The sequence below is a fragment of the Halichoerus grypus genome, chromosome 14, assembly GCF_964656455.1.
Source record: "Halichoerus grypus chromosome 14, mHalGry1.hap1.1, whole genome shotgun sequence".
Lineage (NCBI taxonomy): Eukaryota > Metazoa > Chordata > Mammalia > Carnivora > Phocidae > Halichoerus > Halichoerus grypus.
Window position 1 is genome coordinate 16,383,161 of NC_135725.1, and position 26,756 is coordinate 16,409,916.

The 26,756-nt window shown below is 39.8% G+C and overlaps 1 protein-coding gene across 1 annotated transcript in view; it reads right to left on the reverse strand.

The window, feature by feature from the left end:
* The window catches only part of TRPM6 (transient receptor potential cation channel subfamily M member 6), a 140,035-nt gene that overhangs the window by 17,264 nt on the left and 96,015 nt on the right, over window positions 1-26,756 (reverse strand). Inside the window, exons 26-35 of the mRNA XM_078062325.1 lie at window positions 19,834-20,975; window positions 19,532-19,644; window positions 14,606-14,729; window positions 10,733-10,824; window positions 9,228-9,286; window positions 7,607-7,632; window positions 4,615-4,665; window positions 2,860-2,925; window positions 494-780; window positions 114-196 (exon numbers count right to left, since the gene is read on the reverse strand). Of these exons, the coding sequence (XP_077918451.1) occupies window positions 114-196; window positions 494-780; window positions 2,860-2,925; window positions 4,615-4,665; window positions 7,607-7,632; window positions 9,228-9,286; window positions 10,733-10,824; window positions 14,606-14,729; window positions 19,532-19,644; window positions 19,834-20,975 (2,043 nt within the window). The remainder of the gene's footprint in view (window positions 1-113; window positions 197-493; window positions 781-2,859; window positions 2,926-4,614; window positions 4,666-7,606; window positions 7,633-9,227; window positions 9,287-10,732; window positions 10,825-14,605; window positions 14,730-19,531; window positions 19,645-19,833; window positions 20,976-26,756) is intronic.

The following is a 26,756-nucleotide window of genomic DNA, read 5'->3' on the forward strand; positions in this document are numbered from 1 at the left end:
GGGGAACTTCCCCATGGCTCTGGCATTTCTCATGACTAACAGGCCTGAAAAGAAATTGAGAGAAATTTGTACTTAAAATGAAGGGCCAGGGTACCCATACTCCCTATACTCACCTTGGCGTGTAGGGAATGGTTTGTGGTTTCACTTGGTTGAAGGTATACATCAGTTTTTGAGCAGCTCTTTGTTGTTGAATTTCCTACAAAAGAGGGAGCAATGATAAAAATATTGGTCTGTTATCATATGCAGGCTAATCAATGACAGAAGCACTAGAGGCCTCCCCAGTGTGATTTTTAGCCTCATTCAGCTCCCACCACACTCCACTCCAAAAGCAAAACTCTACAAAACAAAAATAAGGAAATACCACCACGTCCGGAACAGAAAGGCTATCCTCTGGGTTAAAAAAAAAAAAAAAAAAAAAAATGGCCTCCAATCAGGATGTAGCCAGAACTGCTTTCTTTGACCTATCCCTCTGGGCTCCGGGTCTCGGACTTACCCTGAGGCAAAGATGAAGCACAGTACTCTCCCGGAAGATTTTGTGCCATGACTTCACAACCTCGGGAAGAAAGGACTTCATGATGAAAACCTGCCCCGGCTTGAGAACGTCACCCTCAGACCAGGTGCTGATGACTTTCATGGCTTTCCGGAGCCCGCCATCCATCTCCTCGCGGGACAGCACCTGGATCATTGCAGCTCTCCCTCGCTGGGACCAAGAAGACATGCTCTTATCCAGGTTCAAAGGGGAACTCTCCTCCAGCCTGTAGACAGTTACTTCTTCTCCCGCTGCAAAAAGAAGTACGGGTGAGAAGTTCAAGGACATCTCATGTCTGTGACATGTTCCAGCGTGCGAAGTAACAGCTCAGAATCAGTTCAGCTTCCCAAATGATCAGAAGAGAATAGAATTTCACCTGGACACAGACAAGTACAGAATAAAGGCCTGGACATTGGCCATGTTATTGTCCAGTAAAGGAGGGGGCGGGAGAGGGGAAAAGGGACTAAGCATCAAATGATATCTAAGAATTAAGTTATTCTCATTATAAATTGTAACTAGACAAAAGCAAAATCAAAGTAGTGGGGTTATGATTCCTTTGTTAAAGACAAATACTTCCAAAGAGATAGTTTAACCCCGTGTTTTCATTATCATCCCCTTTACAAGACTTATTAGACTTTTTTTTCCCTAATTCCTTTTTTTTTTTTTTTTAAAGATTTTGTTTATTTACTTGAGAGAGACAGAGATAGCAAGAGAGAACACGAGCAGGGAGGAGAGGGAGAAACGGGATCCCCGCTGAGCAGGGAGCCCAACGTGAGGCTCGATCCCAGGACCCTGGATCATGACCTGAGCCAAAGGCAGACGCTTAACCGACTGAGCCACCCAGGCGCCCCTCCTAATTCTCCCTTCTATATGACATTTTAATACCAAAAATATACCATGTGTATCTACATGTACCGTATGTGTATATATACACACAGCATGTACATGCAGTATATACATATATTTTTGCTTTATACAGAAAAACATGTTTCTGCTTCCTTGGGGGTGAATTCACCCCCAAGGGTGAGAATTCACGGTGTAACACAATTGGAGTTAGCACCACGGTCATACCCCAGAGCCTCTCCCTCCCTCCTTTGTGCCCTTGGACAAGTTACTTAAAGCCTCACTTTCCTGATCAGTAAAATGAAAGTGAAAATAATGCTCACCTCATTGGGTTGTTGGAAAGATTAAATATGTGAATTTGGCTAACATGAACTAGAACTTCAGATACAAACTCAATCCCACTTAAAAGATTTTACACACAAAATGCTCTTTAACTGCTAGGCAGTTTCCACGTGTAGGCTCTTGAACAGGGAACAATTCAAGCCCAGATTCCACCTGCTACAGTGTTTAATGCTTCACAACAGAAGTAACATATTCTATACACAACTTCTGTCCAGTCTCTGTTTGATTTTCTCCTTACACCTCTGTTTCAAATGCTTTTCTTTTTCTTTCTTTCTTTTCTTTTTTTTTTTTTTTTTTGGCTAACACTATACTGGTTCACCAAGAAAGGAATCTATTTGCTCACTCTTGCACTGAATTGAAAAGAACATGTCTAGGTAATTCTTAGTAACAAATTTTCACGTATTTATTCTTCGTGCCCAGATAAATGCCACTGAAGATCTCTTCAGAGTTCTAAATACTTAGACGATTTACAGCACAGCTCCTTAGTTGCGAAACCAACCATGGAGCTGCGAGGAAGGAGAAGGCATTTGCATCCACGATCGGGAGCCCCCTGATTTGTCCCCGTGTGAAGAGAATTAAGATCTAGGACAGAGTGGGGACCCTTGTTATATTGTCAATTGGCTGGACAGAGAGACTCTGGAAGCCTTGGCTTAATGCGAGCTTGTTTTTCTTTACTACTCCAGCCTTTAAAAACGACATTTACTATCTGAGCTAAGAGCAATTAGTTTACATGAAACAAACTGAAAACAATATACAAAGCATTTCTTTTCAGATGCCTGTTAGTTTTTACTGTATTGACATTTATCGCTTTCCTCTGTGTTTATTACACATGGTTGGTTGGTTCTTTTCTTTCCTACTTACTTCCAGCCCTAAATCAGTGAATGCCAGGTGCAACATTATTGCTTTTTCCCAACTGCTGCTCATTATAGGTCCCATCCCCACAGTATTAGATTTTGACCCTCCATGCTGGTTGGACAGCTAACAAGAGTTTCCATTTTAGAAAATTAATCGCACTAGACTGCAATCACTGGCAAAACAAAAATTTCAGCTAAAATGATGCAACATGGTTTCTCCTCCTTTGATTTTGCTCAGATGTATGCCTCTTCCCTGGCACAGCCTCAAGAAGGTAGAAATGGCACACTCACCAAACAGTTGGATTGGTGTAAATGGTATAGTCTGAGAAAGCCTCATTAAATTGTTCCTTTCAATGGCTGCAAACAAAAACAGATTTACTATTTTAAGTATGCATCAGTGGCTTGGACTTACAGAAAGCCTCCCCCACATCAGCCTATTCATATAACGCTAAAATATTTCATTTCAAAGACCCCCCATTTTTGCCTTCATCAAAAATATTTTCCATAATCCAGCTTTTAAAATAAACTATGCCTTAAACAGGAAGGCTATGCCCTGGTCTTAGAAATTATATGAGATTATATAACATGGTCTGAGTGGGGCTATCACCTCCCCTCTCCTGAATACCAAATCACAGACTAATCCATACATATGTGGAACTTCCTTTTCAAGAGCGTTCTGTGATCTTCATTTCTCTGGTTTTTCTTTCCCAGAGCAAATCAAATGCACAGTGGACTGTGGGGACATCTACTGTTGACTTTGCACAGTTCACCTTCTTTTCCCGGAGAGAACTGAAGGCCAATTTTAATTAGAAGCAAGTGATCTGCATTTTCCTGTTGAGAGCCGTATCCTAACAGATCAGAGTCAATATGAGTTACAGTATTTTTCACCAGACTTTCTAAAGTTGACAGCTGGAGTCAAAATATTGGATTACTGCTGAGCTGAAAGACCCAGTTATAAGGGCCTGGAAAGCAGAGTCTGGAATCCACTGAAACACTGTTCGCTACAGGGGAGAATTTAGGAAAAGGCAGTCTATTACTGGGCCCTGACAACATGACCTTGATCTGATAATAATGGTAAGTGTCACACCACTAAACTTGTACTCAGGTGCTGAGCTTTAGACTGTGTAAAAGACCTTGCCCACGTCTCATCTCCTCCAATGCTGAGAGCGATGACACACAAAAGACCAACCAGTGGCACAAGTCCAGTTGGTTGTTCTATTGCTTTGCATTTCAAAGTGTTTCCCTCTTAATTCCCAGCTAGCCCTTTGGCAGATTGTTCCTCAGGAAGGGCAAGTACAATTATTCCCACTCGGAAAGAAAGACAACTGAAGCGCTGTGAAGCAATGTTGCTTATGAGAGTCAAGACCCTCGACATCTTGTTTAATAACATCTTTGTAAGATGTCTTTGTTGAATTTACTCGATGGGGCTGGCATTCATTCAGTGGTTATGTTCGCTGAGGGCCAGTGAGGGTATAAAATCCTCCTTCAAAGAACTCGTTTCAGGCCCCAATCCAAAATATGGAGATCTCTGGCTTTGGGCTTGTAAGGAATTTTGAGACCTCAAGGTCACCCTTCTTCACCATTTGGAACTTGCCCGAGCATGTTTTTTTTTTTCTTTAAGATTTTATTTATTTATTTGAGGGAAAGAGAATGGGAGACAGAGAGCGCACGCACATGCGGGGGGAGGGTCAGAGGGAGAAGCAGACTCCCCACCGAGCAGGGAGCCCGATGCGGGACTTGATCCCAGGACTCCAGGGTCATGACCTGAGCCGAAGGCAGTCACTTAACCAACTCAGCCACCCAGGCGCCCCCGGTATGTATTTTGTTTTGTTTTGTTTTTAATCCCACATTCTCTTGAACCCTAACAACTTGTTTTCCCAAGTAAATGGCAAGGTAAGAAATCTGAATGTTCTCATGAGAGTGAACAACAGCCTTTCAATTTGGGAGTCATATCAATACTTTGTGATTCATCAATATTTCTGTTTACAACTGCAGAATCACAGACATTTAGCTCGGCTGACATGTCAATGCGCACATGCTTCCTACCTGAGTAATGATGGCGAGGCTCTGGAGGGCTTTTTAAGGAGGCTGAGATTTCTGAAATTATAGAGAAGATTGGCATTTTAATTACTTGGCTGGAGATAAATATATGCTTATGAATATATTGCCTTCAAAGTTATTATTGAACAGGTTAATCGGAATGGCTTCTCAGTATTTGAGAAAGATTGCCTAATGTCCTTTAACCACATTATTGGGCATGGTATCCTGACAGCTTCCAATCATCAATGTAATATCTCCAAACATATTCATATAGGGAATTGAAGAAAGACAGGTAATATTAGCCTCAAAGATGTATTTCCTCTGAACCAATTACACCTCTGGGTTGCAGAAGGCACTGGGCTGCCCATCACACTTCATGACATCCCCAAAGCACAATTCTCTGAGCTCCCACCAAGATGCAGTACCCATATGAAGACATTATTAATACCAAGTTATTAGCAGTCTACTTCACTGACCTAAAATGACAACAAAGTGATGAAAACAAATTAAGAGGCATATACCAGAAACAAAGGAGTGGGCGGAGAATAGGACACCAAGGGGCTTGTTTGTTGGGCTCACCTCCTGCAGGTTTAACTGGTTCTCCTCTATCTGCTCAAGTCCTAAATTACAAGTCTCCAGAGAAATCCTTTGCAACAGTTTTGCCATTTCATAAAATTAAAATTAAAGTGGAGAGCTTTAGTCTCATGGTGGTAACTGCTTTATACCTAGTAGAGTAAGCAGCATAATTAGAGCCCAATTTCAAAGACCTCTCTAGTTTCTTGTTGCTGGATAAGGAAAGGAACAAAAATCCCTTCCTTTGGGGGTGCTTAGTAAAAAGTAAGATCAGCAGAAAAGACCCTTTCTTTTGAGTTCATTCAATAATAAAAATAAAAACGTATTCAGCTCCCGCTATAGGTCATGCTAGCCAAAACAGATGTGAGTAAGTTGTGGCTCCCGCCCTAGAAAAAAGGAAATGTGAAATACTGGGAGCTAAAGACATGTAGACTATAATCACAACACAGTTGGCTAAGTATTTATAATAGAGGTGTACACAGAGGCTTATGGAACCTTCACAGACAAGCAACGTGATATTCTTTTTTTGTTGTTGTTGTTTTTTCTTTTTTTTGGTGTCTGGGTGACAGACCTATAACTCCCAAGCAACGTGATATTCTTAAAGAGCATGGGCATCTGAATCTGATAATGCTGAGTTTCAATCCTGGCTCATTTAAGGAGCTGTGAGAATTTGTTCACATTCATTCAACACACACTTACTCAACACCTACTAGCTGCTTAAGAGAAAGACCAGTGTAAAAAACAGATAAAGTCTCTGGCTACCTTCCAGTGAGAGGAAAGAAATTAAATAAACAAGTAAATATATAGTGCATACAGTATTACATATATATCAAGTTAGGGGGCTAGAAAGTGTGGGAGACAGGGAGCTTATTATTTTAAGGATGGCAAGCCAAGGCCTCTGTAAGAAGGTAAAATTTGAGCACAGACCTGAAGGGAGTGATAGGTAAGTCATATGGAAAAATGAGGGAAAATTCCAGGCAGAGGCGACAGCAGGTGCAAACGCCCTGAGGCAGGACCATGGAGAGTGTGGCCAGAGTGGACTGTGCTGAGAGGAAATGGGGTTGGAGAGTTGCAGGAAGGACAGCAGAGCAACAGGGCTTTGTAGACCAATTTGGACTTTGCCTTTAGAGAGTGAGATGAGATGCCATTTGAGCAGAAGAGTGACTCGATTTGACTTTTGGTTTCACAGTGTTATTCTAGCTGCGTTCTGGAAATAGACTTTCAGAGAGCAATAGTTTGGAGGTCATCCTGTAATCCAGGGAGGAGATGAAGAGTGGTATGTGAAAGTAGGAAAGTAATCAGGTTCTTGATATATTTTGAAGGATTTACTGATGGTTTGAAGTGCAGATGTGAGAAAACGGGAGCCAAGTATGATGGTAAGACTTTGGCCTCAGCAACTGGAAGGACGGCGTTGCCATTTCCTAAGACGGGTGAGGCAGGAGGTGGCACATTTTGTTGGAGATGGCTTGAAGACACCCAAGTGAAGGGATGAACAAGTAGGTGGTCCTATTCTGCAGGGCAGAAATGTTGAGTGAAAGAATGAACATGACCCTGTATATCTGGATGAGGGCCCTCATCAACACTTGAGAAAGATTAAGGGATTTGCAGCCTATCCTGTAGGTAATGGGAAGCCCCTGGAAGCTTAGACGTAAGTGACAATTTATTGTTCAGAAAGGTAACTCCAGTGGGAACACGGGGAAGTGCAAAGGGAGAGAAACCAACCAGAAGGCTCACATAAAATCAAGGGCAAAACTTTTTACATCGGAAAATATCAGAGGCTCTAAGGCAGAAGCCATGGGATAGAGCAACACAGACAGCTCCTAAGGATGGGCTGGGGGTGGTACGGAGGCAAAGTTGATAGCTAAGATGGGCAAAGTTGATGACTGGGAACCAGAGAGAGTGGGATACACAAGGCTGTGGAAGAGAAGGGGCCCAATGGCATCAAGAGGTCAAGAACATGAAAAGGAGCCCATAGGCTGTGGTAAAGTTTGAGAACAGCCTCGACAATGGCTTTGCCAGGGAGCGTCTCACATGACCCAGCCCTACTCAGCCACTTGGGGCAAAGTCCTACGGAAGCCATACAGGAAAAGGTATCCACATATAAGATGAAGGGCTCCTTGTGAGCGGTATGTAAAAGACTGACAGAATTGCTGAACAGTCAAAATGAGCTCAGTGGCAACACCCTCACTCACAGAGAAAACTGGAAAATCACCGTCAGAAATAGGCAATTCAAAAAAAAATTGTAAACCAGACATCAATCCTGATTTATGTGGAGAAAGACAATCAACTTTCTACTTTGCTATTGAACTTTCTACTTCGTACAGTAGACAAAAATCACATACAGAATTTCAAGGACTACAAAAATCTCAGCAGGAGAGGGAACCTCTCCATTAATAAGATAAAAAAATAACATATAAGGACTTACTGTCAACTCTACTTGAACTTCTCAACCTGTTTGAAAAATTAAAGTTGTTTAGATAATGCTTTAAATTTTTCAATGACCAAAGAAGTACAATAGTAACAATACAGAGTCTATGTCTAGATGCATGTATGTGTGTATGTAGATTTTCTTTGAAAGCAAAGTGCCATTTGACCCCTATTTCTAGCAACAGAGAAATGGTTTGCAACCCTACAATTATTTTTCATAGAAAAATGAGCACCATATATGCGTATAATTCACTTACTGTGCATGCCCTAGGCTAACCAAAAAGCAGTCGTTGGTTTTGGTTTTTAATTAGCTATATGATCAAACGACATATATAAGATTTAACTGTGTTTGTGTTGTTCTGGATCAATTAAACTAAAGGGTTCCTGAACTATGCAAAGCAGATGCCTACAAATGAGTCTGTGAATGTCTCTGGACAAGCCTACAAATCAGTTTCATTAGCCCACGTGGCCCCTAAATGTTCAGGGGCTGAAATTAGCTCTCTGTAAATTGTTACTTGCCCTGCTCAAGTGCACAAGTGGCCATGGGCAAGTCTGAATAAATTCGTTCAAAGAATATCTCCAGTATTGAAGGTCCTTAGGGAAGAGAGTACAATTACAATTATTGTTTAATTTCATGCTGCAATAACCCACTACTCTGCATGAGCACAAACTACCGAACCTCTGGGAGGAGACAGTCATGTGCACTTGAAGTCTAGAGGCAGGCTTGCACACAGAGACCTCGATGGGAGCACCAGGAAAAAAGGCCATCTCAAATGGAGCTGGCTGCAAACTTCAAGTCACATTCCACCTGCTTGGTATCAACTGGCCCTTCATACAGTAGATGGTTTTGAATCCTGCTCCCCTAGCCACATGGATCATTTAATGATGTAACCAGAAAAGTCCAGAAAACACTACAAACCAAATAGAATCATTTTGCTTTGACTGGTTTTCAAACTTCGTTTCTCTGAATAAATAAAATTCCAGGAAAATACTCAAGCCTACAACCATGTGAGTTCTCTAGCTCCTCTCTCTTTTGATCCCCATCTTCCCTTTGCTTTGTCTCAATCCTCAAAGGGTTACTGCTTTGATAGACACTTTGGATGCTCATGAGAAACCAAAAATAAAAAAGATCAACTTCATAAACTAAAATTAAAAATTTGAAAAAAAAAAATCTAAAGAGAAAACTATCAGATCTTCAGTCTTTTTCTTTAGGCCAGACAGGTTTGTTCCTAGTCTTGAATGCAAATTTCACAATCTTATCTGTCAGAAAAGATAGGATACTCATTATTCCGTGTGTGCTTTTTTGACATTGAAAAGACAAATGCTTAATCTGCTATGGTAGTACGTGTTTCATTATATTCTTAAAAGGCACTGAGGTGGGATCTTATTGCCAGAAATGGGAAAACTTGGAGAATAAATGATTTTCCTTCTTGCTGACAAAAGGAAAATACTGTCATTGGAAACACTTCTTTTTCGCCTCTTTTTCTGACCCAATTAAACCTTTGTTACAAATCAGTTTAAAAATCAAAAACAAAAACAAATAAGGTAAAAAAACAAAAACAAAAACAAAAAAAAACAGAAGCCAAAAATGCTTAAAAACAGACATTAGAAATACTCACAGGGAGTTCCTATTGAGGTTGGTGCTCCTGGAGTTCCACAAAGAGTTTCTGCTCAGATCCTGAGCAGAAAGGAAAGGTCATTACATGTTCACCCAACATTCTCCCACCCCAAGCTTCCAGTAATACATTTGCAAAACACACCCTCCCCCGCCCAACTCAATATTTCTCTTTTACTGGATGCACTAAACTCAAGTTAGAAAGATGCATAATGTTAGCACAATATCTGAACAATTCAATGTGTTGACTGACTTTAACAGAATGAAATTACTTGTATGGGGACATCATAGAGAAAACATAATATACAACAATGGCTTTTGCAGAAATGAGAGTGAACAGTTAATGATAGGAAAGAAGGAATGAAGGTCTAAGTTGACAAGAAATATCAATCATTACATCTCTGTGTCCTCTATCAGGACACTGTTGTTTCAGTGGATGATAATTTAGAACAACATTACTTTGAATTTATCATTCTATTTCCTATTTAGATTCACTATTACTTCCTGAAACCTACTACATTCCAGGCATCACTCTAGGCATTTCCATTGGTCTTATTTTTGTTATCCACTACCAATAATCTCATAAGGATGGCATTGACCCCATTTTAGAGACACGGCTAATGAAGCTCAGAGGTTAATTACTATACACAGCCCTGAAACCTGGGACATAGCAGACAGGTTCCTGCCACCACTCACCTCCAAGCAGTCGGACGGTTTAATTTCGAAACCTTCCACAGATTTCATTCATGAGGTTATTAACGTACATTCATACAGGTAATGTGGATACAGTTCCCGAGTTCATAGAAATAATGTTCAAACCAAGACCAAAATCAGATTTCTTGGGTTAGTCTAACTAGATCATGCTCCCCACATGGTAGATGGCAGTAAAACGGGCACGTAAGAAACAAAGACCGTAAAATCAAAGAACCTCGGTTGGAGGCTCCTTCATCCTGCAGGGCCCAAATCCCCTCCAACACATCTGCAAAGAGGTTGGCTTGGCCTGTTTGACTAACCACACTAAGTGAGGAACTTACTACTTCCAGAAATAAACCATTCCGTCCTTAGAAAGCCCCAATTGCTAAAAATTCCTCCTCAAATTGGGCTGAATCTGCCTCCCAGTAGTTTCTATATGTTGACCCTAGCTCCACCTCTTAAATGGTAGGAGGTAATGAAATACCTATTTTTCTTCCACCTGGCAACATTCATAAATTTCAAAACAGTTTCAAAAGTTCCTGAACTATTGATCTTTCAGGCTAAAAACACCCACGATAAATTAGTGGGTGGACCAATAAATTGCATGGAGAAAAACAACAAGGAAAGAATAAAGGGTGGGGGGTGGGGCTCGAGGGGAGTGAAAAAAACTGAGCATATATTCAAAGCAAGGATTTAAATGTAATACCAGTAAAAAGGAGAAGTCAATTGAGGGACATAAAAGTAAAACAGACACAGTCAAGGAGTTAGAGGGGTGTGTGCATAAATTTTTTTTTTAATATCAAATAAGATGTCTACCTCCTGAGACTGCTTTAGATAATCACTGACTTGGATAGCATGCTGTTCCATTTCTTTGGTTTTCATTTTCTGATATATAGAGGGTTCCAGACCTTGTTAAAAGAAAGAGAAAAAAAGAAATTAGAGAATACTTGAAAATGTGTTACATTCAAATCACATTCCTAAATAGGAAGATCTGAACATAGTGCATTCATCTAAATTTGAATATAGTTTCTTTTTCTCTTTTTAGCAAGTGTTACCAAGATTCTTTGTCCTTTTTTTTCTCAAGTGGTTGAAAGCTATATATTCTACAGTATTTCTATTCATCAGTAGTTTCCTTCACATTTATAATAATTTATGCTCTCTAATCAAAGCCAAGCATTAAATGGCCCATAACTTGAGTCTTCCCTACAGAAGAACACCTTTAGCGATTCTTTTTGTCCATGGTTTATGTAAAACACATGAAATTTTCATTCCAAATTGTTAGGCGTCCTTCCTTAACAACTGCATCATAGTAGGCTACTTGAAGAAATAAAACAAAACAAAAACAAAAGACAGAAAAGAATACCAGATGACAAATTCCATTTTCAGCTTTTTTTTTTTTTTTTTAAGATTTTATTTTATTTATTTGTTTGACAGAGAGAGAGAGACAGCGAGAGAGGGAACACAAGCAGGGGGAGTGGGAGAGGGAGAAGCAGGCTCCCCGCTGAGCAGGGAGCTCGATGTGGGGCTTGATCCCAGGACCCCGGGATCATGACCTGAGCCGAAGGCAGACGCTTAACGACTGAGCCACCCAGGCGCCCCTCCATTTTCAGCTCTTTCTTAAAAAGGATGGCAAGGATCATTATTGTCACAATTTTTTATACTGGTACCTGCAAAGTCACTGGCATATAGTACGTGCCCAATAATAATTTAATTATTGGATTGGATTAATTCTGAGAATAATGCTTATTAAGAGTCCCTGGCTAAATGTAGGAGATAGGAGATAACAGTAATTTTTTTCTCTAATGATTTTGTGTCAAACACACACACACACACACACACACAGTACAAGAAATCTATTGGAAAAAAATCACGAAATGTCATATGATATTTTTGTAATATCATAAAATTATGATCAATATGGTTTCAATGAGAGCGCAGAATTAAAATTAAAATAAAATACCTATAGGAAAAGTTAAAAACATACCTTTCCTTTTCATAAATTCCTCAGAACTTTTCTTTTTGTATTCAGAGACAGCTACCTGACAGGGTATCACCCAACATTCAAACTTTTATTTTTAAATTCTTTTTCAATTAATGCTTAACTCAGATATATTTAAAAAAAAAAAAATATTCTTAATTCAGGATGCAGTTCAAGGTAGATAGTGGGCCTCCTTGTCTCCTCAGATTAACTAGGCACGTGGAGTCAGCCTATTTCCCTACATCTTCTCTCCCTTTCATCAGACTTGAGATTCTTTCCCAGAACTCTCCTGCCACCTGCATCTTTTTCTATTTGAAAGTCATTGGAGGGCGCCTGGGTGGCTCAGTCGTTAAGCGTCTGCCTTCGGCTCAGGTCATGATCCCAGGGTCCTGGGATCGAGCCCCACATCGGGCTCCCTGCTCCGCGGGAAGCCTGCTTCTCCCTCTCCCACTCCCCCTGCTTGTGCTCCCTCTCTCGCTGTGTCTCTCTCTGTCAAATAAATAAATAAAATCTTTAAAAAAAAAAAAAAAAAGAAAGTCATTGGAAAGAACTTAAATAACTTGGGAGTGGGGCGGGGGGTGAGTGAAATGGGTGAAGGTGGTGTCAGGTACAGACTTCAAACTGTAAGATAACTAAGTCCCAGGGAGGTAATGTACTGCATGGTGACCGTAGTTAACAATACTGTATTGTATATTGGAAAGTTGCTGAGAGAATAGAGCTTATAAAATTCTCACTACAAGAAAAAAAAATTGTAACTATGTGAAGTGATGACTGTTAACTTGTAGTAATCATTTCACTATATATATATAGATATATATATATACACATATATATATACCAAATCATGTTGTACACCTAAAACTAATACAATGTTATATGTCAAGTATATCAATAAGAAAAGAACTTGAATAATTTAAGAAAAGCATACAACTTAAATATCAGATTATTTATAAAAATATGAAATATAATATAAATAAACATTTATAGATAAAATAATACATTTGTAACTGGACCTAGAATCATATCTTTGGGTATGGGATTTGATTTATCCAGTATCGTAGGCTCTTATAAACTGTGTGATTTAAGGCAAGACAATTAAGCTCTCGAGTCGTATCTATAGATTAAGAGCGTTCTGAATAATTTAATTTCTAATGTCTCTTTCAACTTAGAGTCCACTTGATTCTCAGTGATTTAACAGACAATTGAGTATTTTAAAATATAAATCAGGGTTTCTCAACCTCGACACTGACATTTTGGGCTGGACCATTCCTTGTTGGAAGGAAAGAGATTATCCCATGCATTGTAGGAGGATGTTTAGCAGTATCTTTGGCCTCTACCCACTTGAACTCAAGAATACCTGTACTTCCCTTAGTTGTCATAACCAAAAATGTCTTCAGACATTATCAAATGTCCCAGGGAAGAGAGGTGGGAGGTGTACAAAATTGGCCCTTGGTTGAAAACCACCAACCCAAAGACAAAGCAAGGTTTTAAAGAAGCATAATAACATAGATTTCAATACAGTGTCTATTTGTACCTTAAGTTTAGTATTTCAAATAATTTTAAATATTTATGAGTCCTGATCACATAGTTCCTTCTGTTTAAAAAGGAAGTGTGAGGAAGATGGCAACGGAGTAGGAGGACCCGAGGCTCGCCTCTTCCCACAAATACAATTAGATAACTATCAAATCATCCTAAATACTCCAAAAATTGACCTGAAGACTGGCAGAGCAAACTCCATAACTAAAGGTAGAAAAAGGGCACATCAAAGAAGATATTTGCACACCCACGTTCATAGCAGCATTATTCACAGTAGCCAAGAGGTGGGAATAGCCAAGTGTCCACGGATGAATGAATGGGTAAACAAAAGATGGATATCAACTGCATTCCATCTTGCCATGGCAGCCATGGAGGTGTCCTGCAGAGATCTTGGGAGACTCAAGTTGAACACGATAGAGCTACAACATGGGTGGAACATGAGTCCCTGCATCCCTGGATGGGAGGCTGCCTGTCAAACATTTGCATAGGGCTTTGCCTAAGTGAGAATAAACCTCAGATGTGTGAAAGCAAATAAAATTAAAAAAAAAAAAAAAAAAGAACTGCTAAAGGTCTCTTATTGTGTAACACAAGAAGTTCAAAGTTCTGATCATTGCTCCCAATTCTGTTCATAATCTGGCCTTATTTTACTTGTCCAGGCTTATTTCACGTTCTCTGCCTACCTCACAGTTTTCATTTGTAGCTAGTTGATCCATCTTTTCTCCTTTACAAAACACCATTAAGGGATACTTGCCCATGGAATAAATACTATATGTCAGTAGCAATAACCAACCACTACTCATCCCACTGAGTTCTGTGTAAGGGTCCATATCAATGTCTCATGAACCTTAAGAATTTATAACATTAGACAACCGCACTCCATACATCAGACTAAATGAATACTCCCTGAGCCAGGTTTAACAGCTCTGGATAGGAGACTAACTGAACCTTGTTTTTCTTTTCTGGATCCCAACAACTATTCCATTAAACGAATGGAAATTTTGTCCTTTTCATAAAAATTAAAAATCAAAAGGAGTTATTTTTTCTAAACGGATGTGCCACCCTCTCATTCTTTCATCTCCACTTGAAAGAACAGCAGGGACCACCGGTGTTCTGGGAACACAGTGAGGAAACTTCCCCAGAGTTTTTGAGATCCAAGAGTCTAGACTGTTACATACTTATCTGACTAAATTTGGACACTGAGAGCCAGTTCTTGCTGCAGGCCTCTTCTTCTGAGATGTTATTTTCTCCTGGCTCTGAATCCAGCTGGTCATTTTGAGAGCAGGTGTCGACCTTTATGACCTGGAGAGAAAGACACTTGTTGGAACACAGTGACATTAATCGGAAAACATTCTGAGTCATTAATGTGACTCCCAGAGGTACTCTAGTGAGTAGCAGTGGTTGTTAACATTGGCTGCACATTAGAATCACCTGGAAATCTCTGAAAACTCCCATTAGTCAAGCTGGCAAGACATAAGCACCCATGTAATTATTATTTGCGGTCATGACTGAGAACCAGGCTGGGGGGCAGCAGCCATCAAACTTGAGTGTGCAGCAGAATCACTCAAGGCTATGCTAAACCACAGATTACAGGGTCCCACCTCCAAGACCCACCATTCAGTAGGTCTAGAGGGAGAAAGAATGTTAATGTCTAGTAAGTTTCCAGGTAATGCTAACACTGCTGATAGAAGATCACAATTTGAGAACCAGTGGCGTAGAGCAAAAAAACATAAGGCTTGGATCCAAAAAGAACTTGTGTTGGAATTCTAGATCTATCACTCAGAAGTTACGTGAACTTGGGTAAATCACTTAATGCCTGTGAGCCCCATTCCCTTTGTCATTAAAATAACAAGTAGCCAACAATAATGGCTTCCATATGTACTAACCAGGGACAGAGAAGAAATGAGATAAATTGAAAAAATGCAAGCAATAAACAAATGCAAGTTATTAGTACCTAAGCCCAGTTTCAATTTCTAGTTAAATTCTGGCCACTTGAACCACTACAAAAAACAAATCTACTGAAATCATATTTCATAAGATCCCAGCAACTCATAGCATTTTCCCTGTAAAAGAGTCTTCTTTACAGGCTAAATCTCTCCCCCCCAAAAGGTAATTTTACATAATTGTCTTAATACTTATCTCTTTGCTTCTGCTTCTCATTCTTTTTTTTTTTTAATTTTATTAAGTTATGTTAATCACCATACATTACATCATTAGTTTTTGATGTAGTGTTCCATGATTCATTGTTTGCGTATACCACCCAGTGCTCCATTCAATACGTGCCCTCCTTAATACCCATCACCAGGCTAACCCATCCCCCCACCCCCCTCCCCTCTAGAACCCTCAGTTTGTTTCTCAGAGTCCATAGTCTCTAATGGTTCATCTCCCCCTCGGATTCCCCCCCCCCCGCCTTCATTTTACCCTTCCTACTATCTTCTTTTTTTTAACATATAATGTATTATTTGTTTCAGAGGTACAGGTCTGTGATTCAACAGTCTTACACAATTCACAGCGCTCACCATAGCACATAACCTCTGCTTCTCATTCTAAAAAGAACTGAGGTGCTTTTAAAAAATGCATCCAGATTATTATATGGAGAAATGAAGCAGGACATTAAGATCGGGAAAGGTGAAGTCCTATGGAATTACTAACTCAGATCTAAGGCTTCCTAATAATAAATAAAAAGATTCACTAAATGAAAATGCAAACATAACATATTGGAATTTGTGGGAGATAGCCAACACAATGATTAGAGGGAATTTTATAGTACTAAATGCCTGTATTAAAAAAGAAGACAGTCTCAACAAACGAGAAAAAAATAGAGCAAATTAAAACCAAAGTAAACAAAAGAAATAATAAAGAACAGAAATCAATAAAACAGTATTCAGAGATAAATCAATGAAACCAAGAACTGGTTCTTTGAAAGATCAATAAAGCAGATAAGCCAGTAGCCAGACTAATCATGAAACAAAGAGAGAAACACAAATATTAAGATATTAGGAATGAGAGAAGTGATGTCACTACAGACCCCATAGACCATAAAGGGATAAGAAAATGATATTATAAATACTATATGCCAATAAATTCAACAACTTAAATGAAATAGACAAAATCTTTGAAAGACACAACAAACAAAGCTCACCGAAGATGAGTCAGATAATCTGAATAGTCCTATATCTATTACAGAAATTGAATTTGTAGCTAAAAACTTTCCCACAAAGATGGTTTTATTGGTTAATTCTACCAAATAATAAAAGTTGTAATGGTATCAATTCTATACAAGCTCACCTAGAAAACTGAAGAGGGAATAATTCCCAACTCAGTCAATAAGCCCAGCATCACCCTGGTACCAAAACCAGACAAAAACATTACCAGAAAAGAGATCTATAGACAAATATTCCTCATGAATACATATGTAAAAAATCTTATTAAGATTTTAGCAAAATAAATATAGCATACAAAAAAGATAATACATCATTGTCAAGCAGGGCACATCCTAACCAGGTTGACTTAATATTCTAAATAGTACTTCCACATTATAAAATTAATATAATTAATCATAGTAACATAATAAAAAGGAAAAACCACCTGATTGTATCAGGAGGTGCAGAAAAAGCATTTGACAAATGCTCACCTCTATTAAAGACAAAAATTCTCAGAAACTAGGTATAGAAAGGAAGTTCTTTAACTTGATAAAAGGCGTCTACATAAAAACCTACAGCTAACATACTTACTGGTAAAAGCCTAAATGCTTTCCCCCTAAGACCAGAGAAAAGGAAAGGATATCTGCTTTTGCCACTTTTATTCAATATACTAGAGATTCTAGCCAGTGTAATAAGGCAAGAAAAATAAATAAAACACATCTGGATTTGAAAGGTAAAAAGTAAATTTGAAAAGTAAAACTATCTTGATTTGTAGATAACATGAACATTTATATAGAAAATACTACAGAAGCAACAAAACCTACTCAAACAAATTAGCAAGTTTAGTAAGGTTGCAGTGTAGAAAAATCAATATTTTAAAAATATATTTCTAGGGGCATCTGGGTGGTTCAGTTGGTTTAGCATCCGACTCTTGGTTTCAGCTCAGGTCATGATCTCAGGGTCATGGATCAAGCCCTGTGTTGGGCTCTGTGCTCAGCAGGGAGTCTGCTCGAAGATTCTCTCCCCCCCACCACCCCCTGCTCACATTCTCTCTCCCTCTCTCTCAAATAATCTTTAAAATATATGTATTTCTATATACTACCAACAAATAATCAGAAATTAATTTTTTATAATTGCATTTATAATAAAATAAAAATATCAAATACTTAGGGAGACATTTTTAAAAACACGTGCGAGAACGGAACACTTTTGGCATCTGGGTGGCTCAGATGGTTAAGCATCCATCTTCAACTCAGGTCATGATCCCAAGGTTCTGGGATTGAACCCCACATTGGGCTCCCAACTCAACAAGGAGTCAGCTTCTCCCTCTCCCTCTGCCTGTCTCTCCTGCTCATGCTCTCTCTCGTCTCCAATGAATAAATAAAAAATCTTTTTTAAAAAAAAGAACTGTACACTGCAAACTACAAAACACTGCTGAGAGAAACTGAGGAGCATCTAAATAAATAGACATATCATGCTCATGGATCAAAAAACTTATTATTGTTAAGATGCCAATTCTCCCCAAGTTGATTCACAGCAATTCCACTCACCCCAGCAGGCTTCTCTGTAAAAACTGTCAAGCTGATTCTAAATATATGTGGAAATGCAAAGAAACTAGAATAGCCAAAAAACAAAACAAAACAAAACAAAACCACACCACTTTGAAAAGGAAGAAAACTTTGACAGACCTACACTACATAATTTCAATATTTAATATAAAATACAGTATTCAAGATAGTATGGTATTATCATAAAGACAGACATACAGATAAATGGAACAGAATAGATCCAGAAATAGATCCATATGTATTATGGATATATATGGTCAATTTTTGACAAAGGTGTCAAGGCAACTCAATAGGAAAAAGACAATCTTTTTGCCAGAAAATGGTAGAAAAAAAAACTGATATTTGTATTCAAGGAAGGAACGGGGGGAAAGGGGGAAGGAGGAAGGAACAAAGAAATAAAGGGGAGGAGGAGAAAAGGAAAGAGAAGGAGGGACCTCAATCCTTACCTACCACCATTTACAGAAGTTAACTCAAAATGGGTGCTAGACCTAAGTATAAGAGCAAAATCTATGAAACGTCTAGAAGAAAACATGAAAGAAAATCTCAGTGATCTTGGGTTTTCTTAATTTAAATTTTCTTAAATAGGATACAAAAGCACAGACTATTAAAAAAAACAAGCAGCAGATTTCATAAAAATAAAAAATGTATGCACTTCAAAGGACATTTAAGAAAAGTAAAAGGCAAGCCACCAAGAGAAAATATTTATAAAACATATATCCAACAATGGGCTTATATCTAGAAAAAACTCTGACAACTTATTATTAAGACAACCCAATTTTTAAAATATACAAAATATTCAGACAGACAGGTCACAAAAAAAGATATATGGATGACAAAAAGAGCACATAAATGATAGCTTGCAGCACTAGTCATTCCAGAAATGCAAATGAAATCACCATGAGATCCCACTACATACCCCCAACTATGGCTAAAGTTAAAAAGACTGAGCATACTAAGGATTGGTGAGAACGTAAACCACTGGAACACTCATAAACTACTCCTCGTAAACTGGTTAGAATGTAAAATGATACAGCCACTTTGAAAAGCAGTTTGGAAGTGTCTTCTAAAATTAAACAAATACTTACCATATGACTCTGACATGCTACTCCTAAATATTTACCAAAGAGAAATTGAAACATATGTCCACACAAAGACTTGTGCACAAATGTTCATAACAGCTTTGTTTAGAATAGCCCAAACTGAAAATAACACAAGTGTCCTTCAACATGTGAGCTGATAAATGAGCTGTGGCATATCCACTCTGATGACTCTTAAATTTATATCTTCACTCCTTCCAGTCCAGGGCCATTTTGTAGTGTGCCTGGCACTTTATGGAGAAACTGAGCTAAGAGAGGCTCCTACCTCAATTGCCAATGACATAAAAGACACTTACCGGCACCTGCAGTCCTTGTGTTTTCTTCTTTTTCTTTGACGATCTCTTATCCTTGATTAGCATTTTTGTTTTGATCCATGTTGACTGCCCTATCTCTGAGGATCTTGAAAGGCCTGTAAGGGAAAGGGTTTGCATGAAAAAATTTAAGATTGCGCTGGGAGCCATTTGGTTTTACAGACGACTGAGAATGGGGAGAATGAGAATATAGTCAAAGGTGGCCAACTTTCTAAAAATAATAGTAATGCATAGAATTTAGTAATTTAAGAGCTTATTTTTTAAACAAAAAAAAAATGTTCACTTACTTTTAATCTTAGAGATCTTCAGTTTCTCCTCCTTGTGGAATCTCAAACTGTGACTCCGGGTGAAGGGCCTATCTCTGCGGAAAGGATTGATCCAAAAGGATGTGTTTGGCTGCAGCCATGGTCCCACCTCTGAGCAGTCACTGCTATGGGCCAACCTTGATGAGTTATCAGAGAGGGATCTGGCTCGGATCCGCCTCTGGCTTTGGCCACTCTCTTTAGAGTCACTGTTACAAGTGGAGGCCAAGCAGGTCTGCCATTTTTTCTTGATGCTAAACACACCAGTTTCATCACCTTCTGAAAATGCCCAGTTCACATATCCACCTTCAATTCCCATGCTCTCGCCTTGGGAAGGGAGGGAGGTCACTTTCATCGGTGGAGACGTGCAAATCAAAGTGGGTAGAACTTGCTCCCCCTTGTCTTGTCTGGCTGGTATCTGAGCTACTGACTCGTACTGGGCCTCGGGTTTGGCCACTGAGCCCTGAGCTGAGACAGCTGGGATCTGCCAAGTCAGATGAACAGGGACCTCACGCTGGGTGACCTGTTCAGTTGCCAGCGCATCTGTACCTGCTCCCACGGATGGTCTGAACAGAGGCAAGTCAGTTTCTGCAGAAAAAGGAGCTCGCTTTAGATAAGAAGGGACCAGGAGAAACTGGCCATACTTTCGCTGTGCTTGCCTGTTAAGGAACACCCCAGAAGCAACTACGGTGGTTTCTGTTTCTTGCTTTTCCTGCTCATCTCTTACATTTGAAGCCTCTCTTTGACTGTCTGTAATCTCAAGAAGGGGCCCCCTCTGCCCTCTCGGGGTACGCTGGCCTCTGGCCAGGCTCCGCAGCAAAGAAGGAGGCATGCTGTAATACTGGTATTTCTTCTCCCCAGAGATCTCCATGCTGCCTGGAACCCCTGCACAGATGACATTGCTCCAGCTGTGGGGAAGTTTTCTGCACGTAGGATGCTTTCTGTTGGCCAGGAGAGCCTCATCCTCTTGTAAGGTGTCAACAGCAGAAAGGAATTTCAGGGTATCCACTGTCAGGGCAGAGAGGTCCTGCAGGTGTCCCACTTGGCTGTCCAAGGACAGTAAAGAGTCCTTTATAAAAGACACTTTTTCATTCATTTCTTTCATTTGGAAGTACATCTCTGTAACCCTAATGGTAAAGGGAGGGAGAAAACCAATAAACACGTTAAGCCAGTGGGAACTTGCCTTGCTCTCTTCCTGTCCTCGTTCCATCCTTAGGCGGCTCCTCGGCCTCAGCTGCTTCCCCAAGTTGGGTGAGTCCTCTGTCTTCTCATCTCAGGTGGTTTCACGCCATCCTATAATTCCTACTATCACTCCAATGAGGAAACACTAAACATCTACTTTTCTAGCCCTTATTTCTAACGTTCCAGGACCGTGTTTCCAGCTTCCTGCTAGTTAACCCTCCAGTGTCCATCCACCATATTCATTAATTTACATGACAAACATCCAAAAATGTCCTACTGACAAGCACTATGTTATTTTGGATAGAGAAAGGACATCCTGAGGAAGAAGCCAGAATGAGAGGAACAGAATTAATGATTAAATATGTAATTAGAAAAAAAATTTCTAGATCTTCAAAAAAAATCCAACTACAGATCAAATAGGCTTCCTAAGCTTCACACAAAACCCATTTTAAGAGACCTACATTCTGAGAAAGCCTGAGGCAAATTTTTAAAAATTATTTTGAATACTTTAACCCAACATGATGATGTCTAGCCATTGAGTTACATAAAAGCAACACAAGATATTTTTACCTATGAAAGTCAAAAGTGGGGCACCTGGGTGGCTCAGTCGTTAAGTGTCTGCCTTCGGCTCAGGTCATGATCCCAGGGTCTTGGGATCAAGCCCCGCATCGGGCTCCCTGCTCCGCAGGAAGCCTGCTTCTCCCTCTCCCACTCCCCCTGCTTGTGTTCCTGCTCTCGCTGTCTCTCTCTGTCAAATAAATAAATAAAATCTTAAAAAAAAAAAAAAAAAAGTCAAAAGTTAAATTGCAGGTAGAATCTAATTAAATGTAATAACTGACTTAGAGACAGAAAGAATGAAGGAAATGTTGGTTAATATTATCTGTATATCTATAAATTTCTCTATATGGAGATAGGTTTCATTTTGTGCCCCCCCCCAAAAGAGATATGTTGAAGTCCTAACCCCCTAGTACTCCTACAATAGGATCTTATCTGGAAACATGGTCTTTACAGAGATAATCAAGTTAAAATGAGGTCATTAGGGTAAACCCTAAGCCACTATGGCTGGTGTCCTTATAAAAGGGAAACTGGGACACAGTGAGAAGATTATGTGAATATACACAGGGAGAAGACCACCCTACAACTTCAGTGATGCGTCTACAAGCCCAGGAATACCAAGGATTGCCAGTAAATGCCAGACGCTAGAAGAGGCAAGGAAGGATTCTTCACTAGAGCCATCAGAGGAAGCACAGCCCTCCCAAGTTCTTGATTTTGGACTTGTAACCTCCAGAACTGTGAGCCAATAAATTTCTGTTGTTATAAGACACCCAATATTTGGTACTTCATTATGGCAGCCCTAGGAAACGAATACAGCTTTCTAAGCTTAACAAAACAATAAATTACAAAACATCTCATATTTGGTTACATTAAAAACAAACTCATACACATAAAAATATATAAAAATTTTAAAATAAACAGTAAGTTAGAAATTTTTCTAACAAATATGATGAGGTGTTTGTATCCCTTAATCAAAAGCTTTTACAAATTGTTGGGTGGCTCAGTTGGTTAAGCGGCTGCCTTTGGCTCGGGTCATGATCTCAGGGTCCTGGGATTGAGCCCCACATCAGGTTCCCTGCTCAGCAGGAGTCTACTTCTCCCTCTGCCCCTTCTCCACTCTTATGCACTCTCTGTCTCAAGTAAATAAAATCTTAAAAAAAAAAAAAAGCTTTTACAGATTGTTACAGAAAAAAATTACAAAGACTCCAAAGGATGTGAACAGACAATTCACAAAAGATAAAACACAAAAGAGGGGCACCTGGGTGGCTCAGTTGGTTACTCAGGTCATGATCTCAGGGTCCTGGGATGGAGCCCCGCATCCTCCCTCTCCCACTCCCCCTGCTTGTGTTCCCTCTCTCGCTGTCTCTCTCTGTCAAATAAATAAAATCTTTAAAACACACAAACACACACAAAAGATAAGGAAATATGGTAAAATATTCAACCTCATTAGGTATTCAGAGAAATGGAAATTAAAATGAGTTCATCTACATTGTAATATTTTTTTTAGCCTAGCAAATGATTAAAATAACTCAATGGCGACAAGGGTGCAACATTGGGACATTCAATTAAGCAATGTACATAAAGAGACTATGATTTCATGGGATGCCTGGGTGGCTCAGTTGGTTAAGCGTCTGCCTTCGGTTTAGGTCATGATCCCAGGGTCCTGGGATCGAGTCCCACATCGGGCTCCTTGCTCCACGGGGAGCCTGCTTCTCCCTCTGCCTCTGCATCTCTCTCTCTGTCTCTCATGAATGGATAAATAAAATCTTTAAAAAAAAAGAGAGAGAGACTATGATTTCACTATGCTAAAGTAGATATTCTTTACATTATGAGATAGAATATTATGCAGCCATTAAAAATCATACTTACGTTATTGAACAGTAATTTTCTTAGGCTATTTCTGATGGTAGGCATGGGGATGTGTATGTCTGTTATGTTTTGTACTATATACTTTCAAATTTGGTATAAAAACTTTGTTAGTTGAGAAACAAAAGTTAAAAATATGTTTATAAATAATGTTTAATTATTTGAAAAAAATTTTTTGATGTGTAAGGGAATAAGGGACAACATACAAACTTGTATAATTTTTTTTAAAAGATTTTATTTATTTTGAGAGAGAGAGAGAGTAGAGGGAGAGGCAGAGGGAGAGAGAATTCCAAACAGACTACATGGAAGGCAGAGCCCAACACGGGGCTTGATCTCACAACCCTGACATCATTCCTTGAGCCAAAATCAAAGAGTCGGATGCTTCACTGACTGAGCCATCCAAGCACCCCTAAACTTGTATAATTTTAACTGAAAATATATGGAAGACTAAATGGGAAAAAGAAAATTTTCAGAGTGCACTCTGGCTTACAACATTTTTTCATTCTTTTCTTTCCCTGTTTTATTCTTTTATTTGGATAAGTGAGTATTCTGGCCAAATTCTCAATAACAAAAATCTTTGATAAGCAGAAATAAAGTAAAGTAAAGTAAAGTAAAGTAAAGAAAAAAGAAAGAAAAGAAAGAAAAGAAAGAAAAGAAAGAAAAGAAAGAAAGAAAGAAAGAAAGAGAAAAAAAACAGCAAGGAAGGGGATCTCATCAACAGTTTCGCGGCTGACATGACCATACGCAGAAATTAAAAATGGTCCCCGATCTTATGTGGGGCCTGGAAGAAACAGTGATTATACCATGAAGGATTTAGCATTCAGCTACAGCAAGCACTTCCCAAAAGAGTGTGAGATATCCCCTCTCCAGAATGTATCCCAAGTCACATGGATTGAGAAATCCTGCACTCCTTTTTGGGAGCTTGGCAGACAGGAATTAAAGAACAAAAGGGGTGATGTTTCCCGTGTTTGTTATATGGGGGTGGGACTCTCTCCTTCTTACTTCTGGTACAGAATCCCACTTCTGTAACTAAGCAGAGGTTTAATAAATGCTTCCTGACCTTCTGGAACCTGCAAAACGAGAATTGGCAGAGATGATGAGGGAAAGAGCACCAAATATATGTATATTCCCTTCCAAATATGCTTAATTAGAGCCTCTTCACTTAGTGTACTGTTTCATCTAATTCAAAAACACAACAGTCTGAACGGCAGTAATGGAGGCTCATTAAGCTCCATCAGCAGCAGTCACATCAAATGGATATAATAGAAACCAGCAACTATTCACAGCAACAGGTAACAGGCTACAATAGAGACCTGTGAGACAAAAAACCTGGTCATCCCCACATAGGGTCTTCCTGCTTTCATGGGCATTTTTTTTTTCTAAAGCATTATGTCCCATGAAACATATTTTAATTATATTCCTCAACCACCAACTACATTAATTTAATCTAGACTTTCAGTCATTCTGACATGTAAAGAAAAAAAATTCTTGTAAGTTTAGTTTCCCCTGTGCACGATTTGAGGGTGGAGGGAAGACCAGTATGGTTATTGTTTTTCTGTGGGTCTTTGGAGAAGATGTTTTAAAGTAAGATTATAAGAGGGGCACCTGGGTGGCTCAGTTGTTAAGCGTCTGCCTTCGACTCAGGTCATGATCCCAGGGTCCTGGGATCGAGCCCTGCATCGGGTTTCCTGCTCAGCGGGAAGCCTGCTTCTCCCTCTCCCACTTCCCCTGCTTGTGTTCCCTCTCTGTCTCTCTGTCAAATAAATAAATAAAATCTTAAAAAAAAAAAAGATTATTAGAAGTATATGTATAATCATCATGATAATCATAATATTAACTGAGTGCTCACTCTGTTACAAAGGCTGTACATTATTATTTTTATTTAATCCACGTAACCAACCCCATAATGTAGGCATTCCTATTACCCCTTTCATAAAAGAGGGTGGGTCACGTGGCTGGTCACAGGGTTGGGGATGGAGTGAGGCTTCGAACCCAGACAGCCTAACTCCACATTCAGTGGCATTGACGCCCCCCACACTCGGGCACCTCTGAACAACTCATCAGGGATCAGGCAAAGTTCTCACCAGGGCCTTAGAGGCGTGGGAAATGCTAAATTAATTATACCAACATTTCCCAAGCTGAGAGGTGCTCACAAATGTTCCTCAGTAAGGTGTCATGGCAAAATAATGACAGGACCTGCTCCAACAAGGACTCTGAGTCACAATGTGACTTGTTCTAAAATGTAGCATTTTCCAGGGGCCCCTGGCGGGCTCAGTTCATAGAGCGTGCAACTCTTGATCTCGGGGTTGGATGTCCGAGCCCCACGGTGGGTGTAGAGATTGCTTAAAAAATAAAATGCAGCACTTCCCAAATAGAACATGCTTATTATGGGGAAATATCCACTTAACATCTTTCTCCACAGAACAGAGAGAGGGTCAAAAAGTAGCCAGTGTTCCAGAGAAAGGAAGACATAAAACAGCCTAGTCTCACAATTCACAATTCACTTAATTCTGTAAGGATGTAGGTGATCTCTTCTCTACAGGTAGGCGATCGTGCAAATATCCTCATCTTTCCCTTCCTCTTCAAACTCCCTCAGCTGCCTCAGGGAAGTATTCTTCCCCTCCCCCATGCCTCCGTTGTGAGCTCCCCAGAGATGACCTCAATGAGGCCAACCATGTAAACGGAAGACTGGTGAGAGAACTGATGGATGATGTTCTGAAGAGTGAAATCAGGTCTTCATAATCAGATTCTAGAGCCCACGAAAGCCTCTAGGATATTGTTCAGAAGCTACATACCCATCTACCTTCTACTCCTTCCTCTACCCAAGGGAAAAACTCAAGAGGAATACAACATGTGATGACTGATGGTGTTCGTCACACTACACCACCACCATCATTACTACGACGATTGAATTACTTGTTCGTAAATGTCTAGTTCAGTTTCCACACCAGATCCATTTGACTCTTAACACTGCCCTTCCTATTTCCCTTATCCTCCTCTGATCGATTCTGGTTAATCCTCCCCGTGAGCCCTTCTTTCTTGCTCTGTTACACAGGGGTTGGCTCCCCTCAGGGTCCCACCCTCAGCCTACTGAGTTTCCTCACCCTTCTTGCTTCCTGGGCATAATCCCGTCCTCTGTCATGGCTTTCTTTTCTTACAAGGGGCAGACGACTCCCGAATCTCCTTGTCCAGTTCAATCTTTGCCCCGGGACTTCAGAGCCTCACATCTAAAGCCTCCCAGGAATCTCTGGCTAACTGTGCCACAGGGGTCTCAAGCTCAACAAAGCTGAAACTCATCGCTTGCC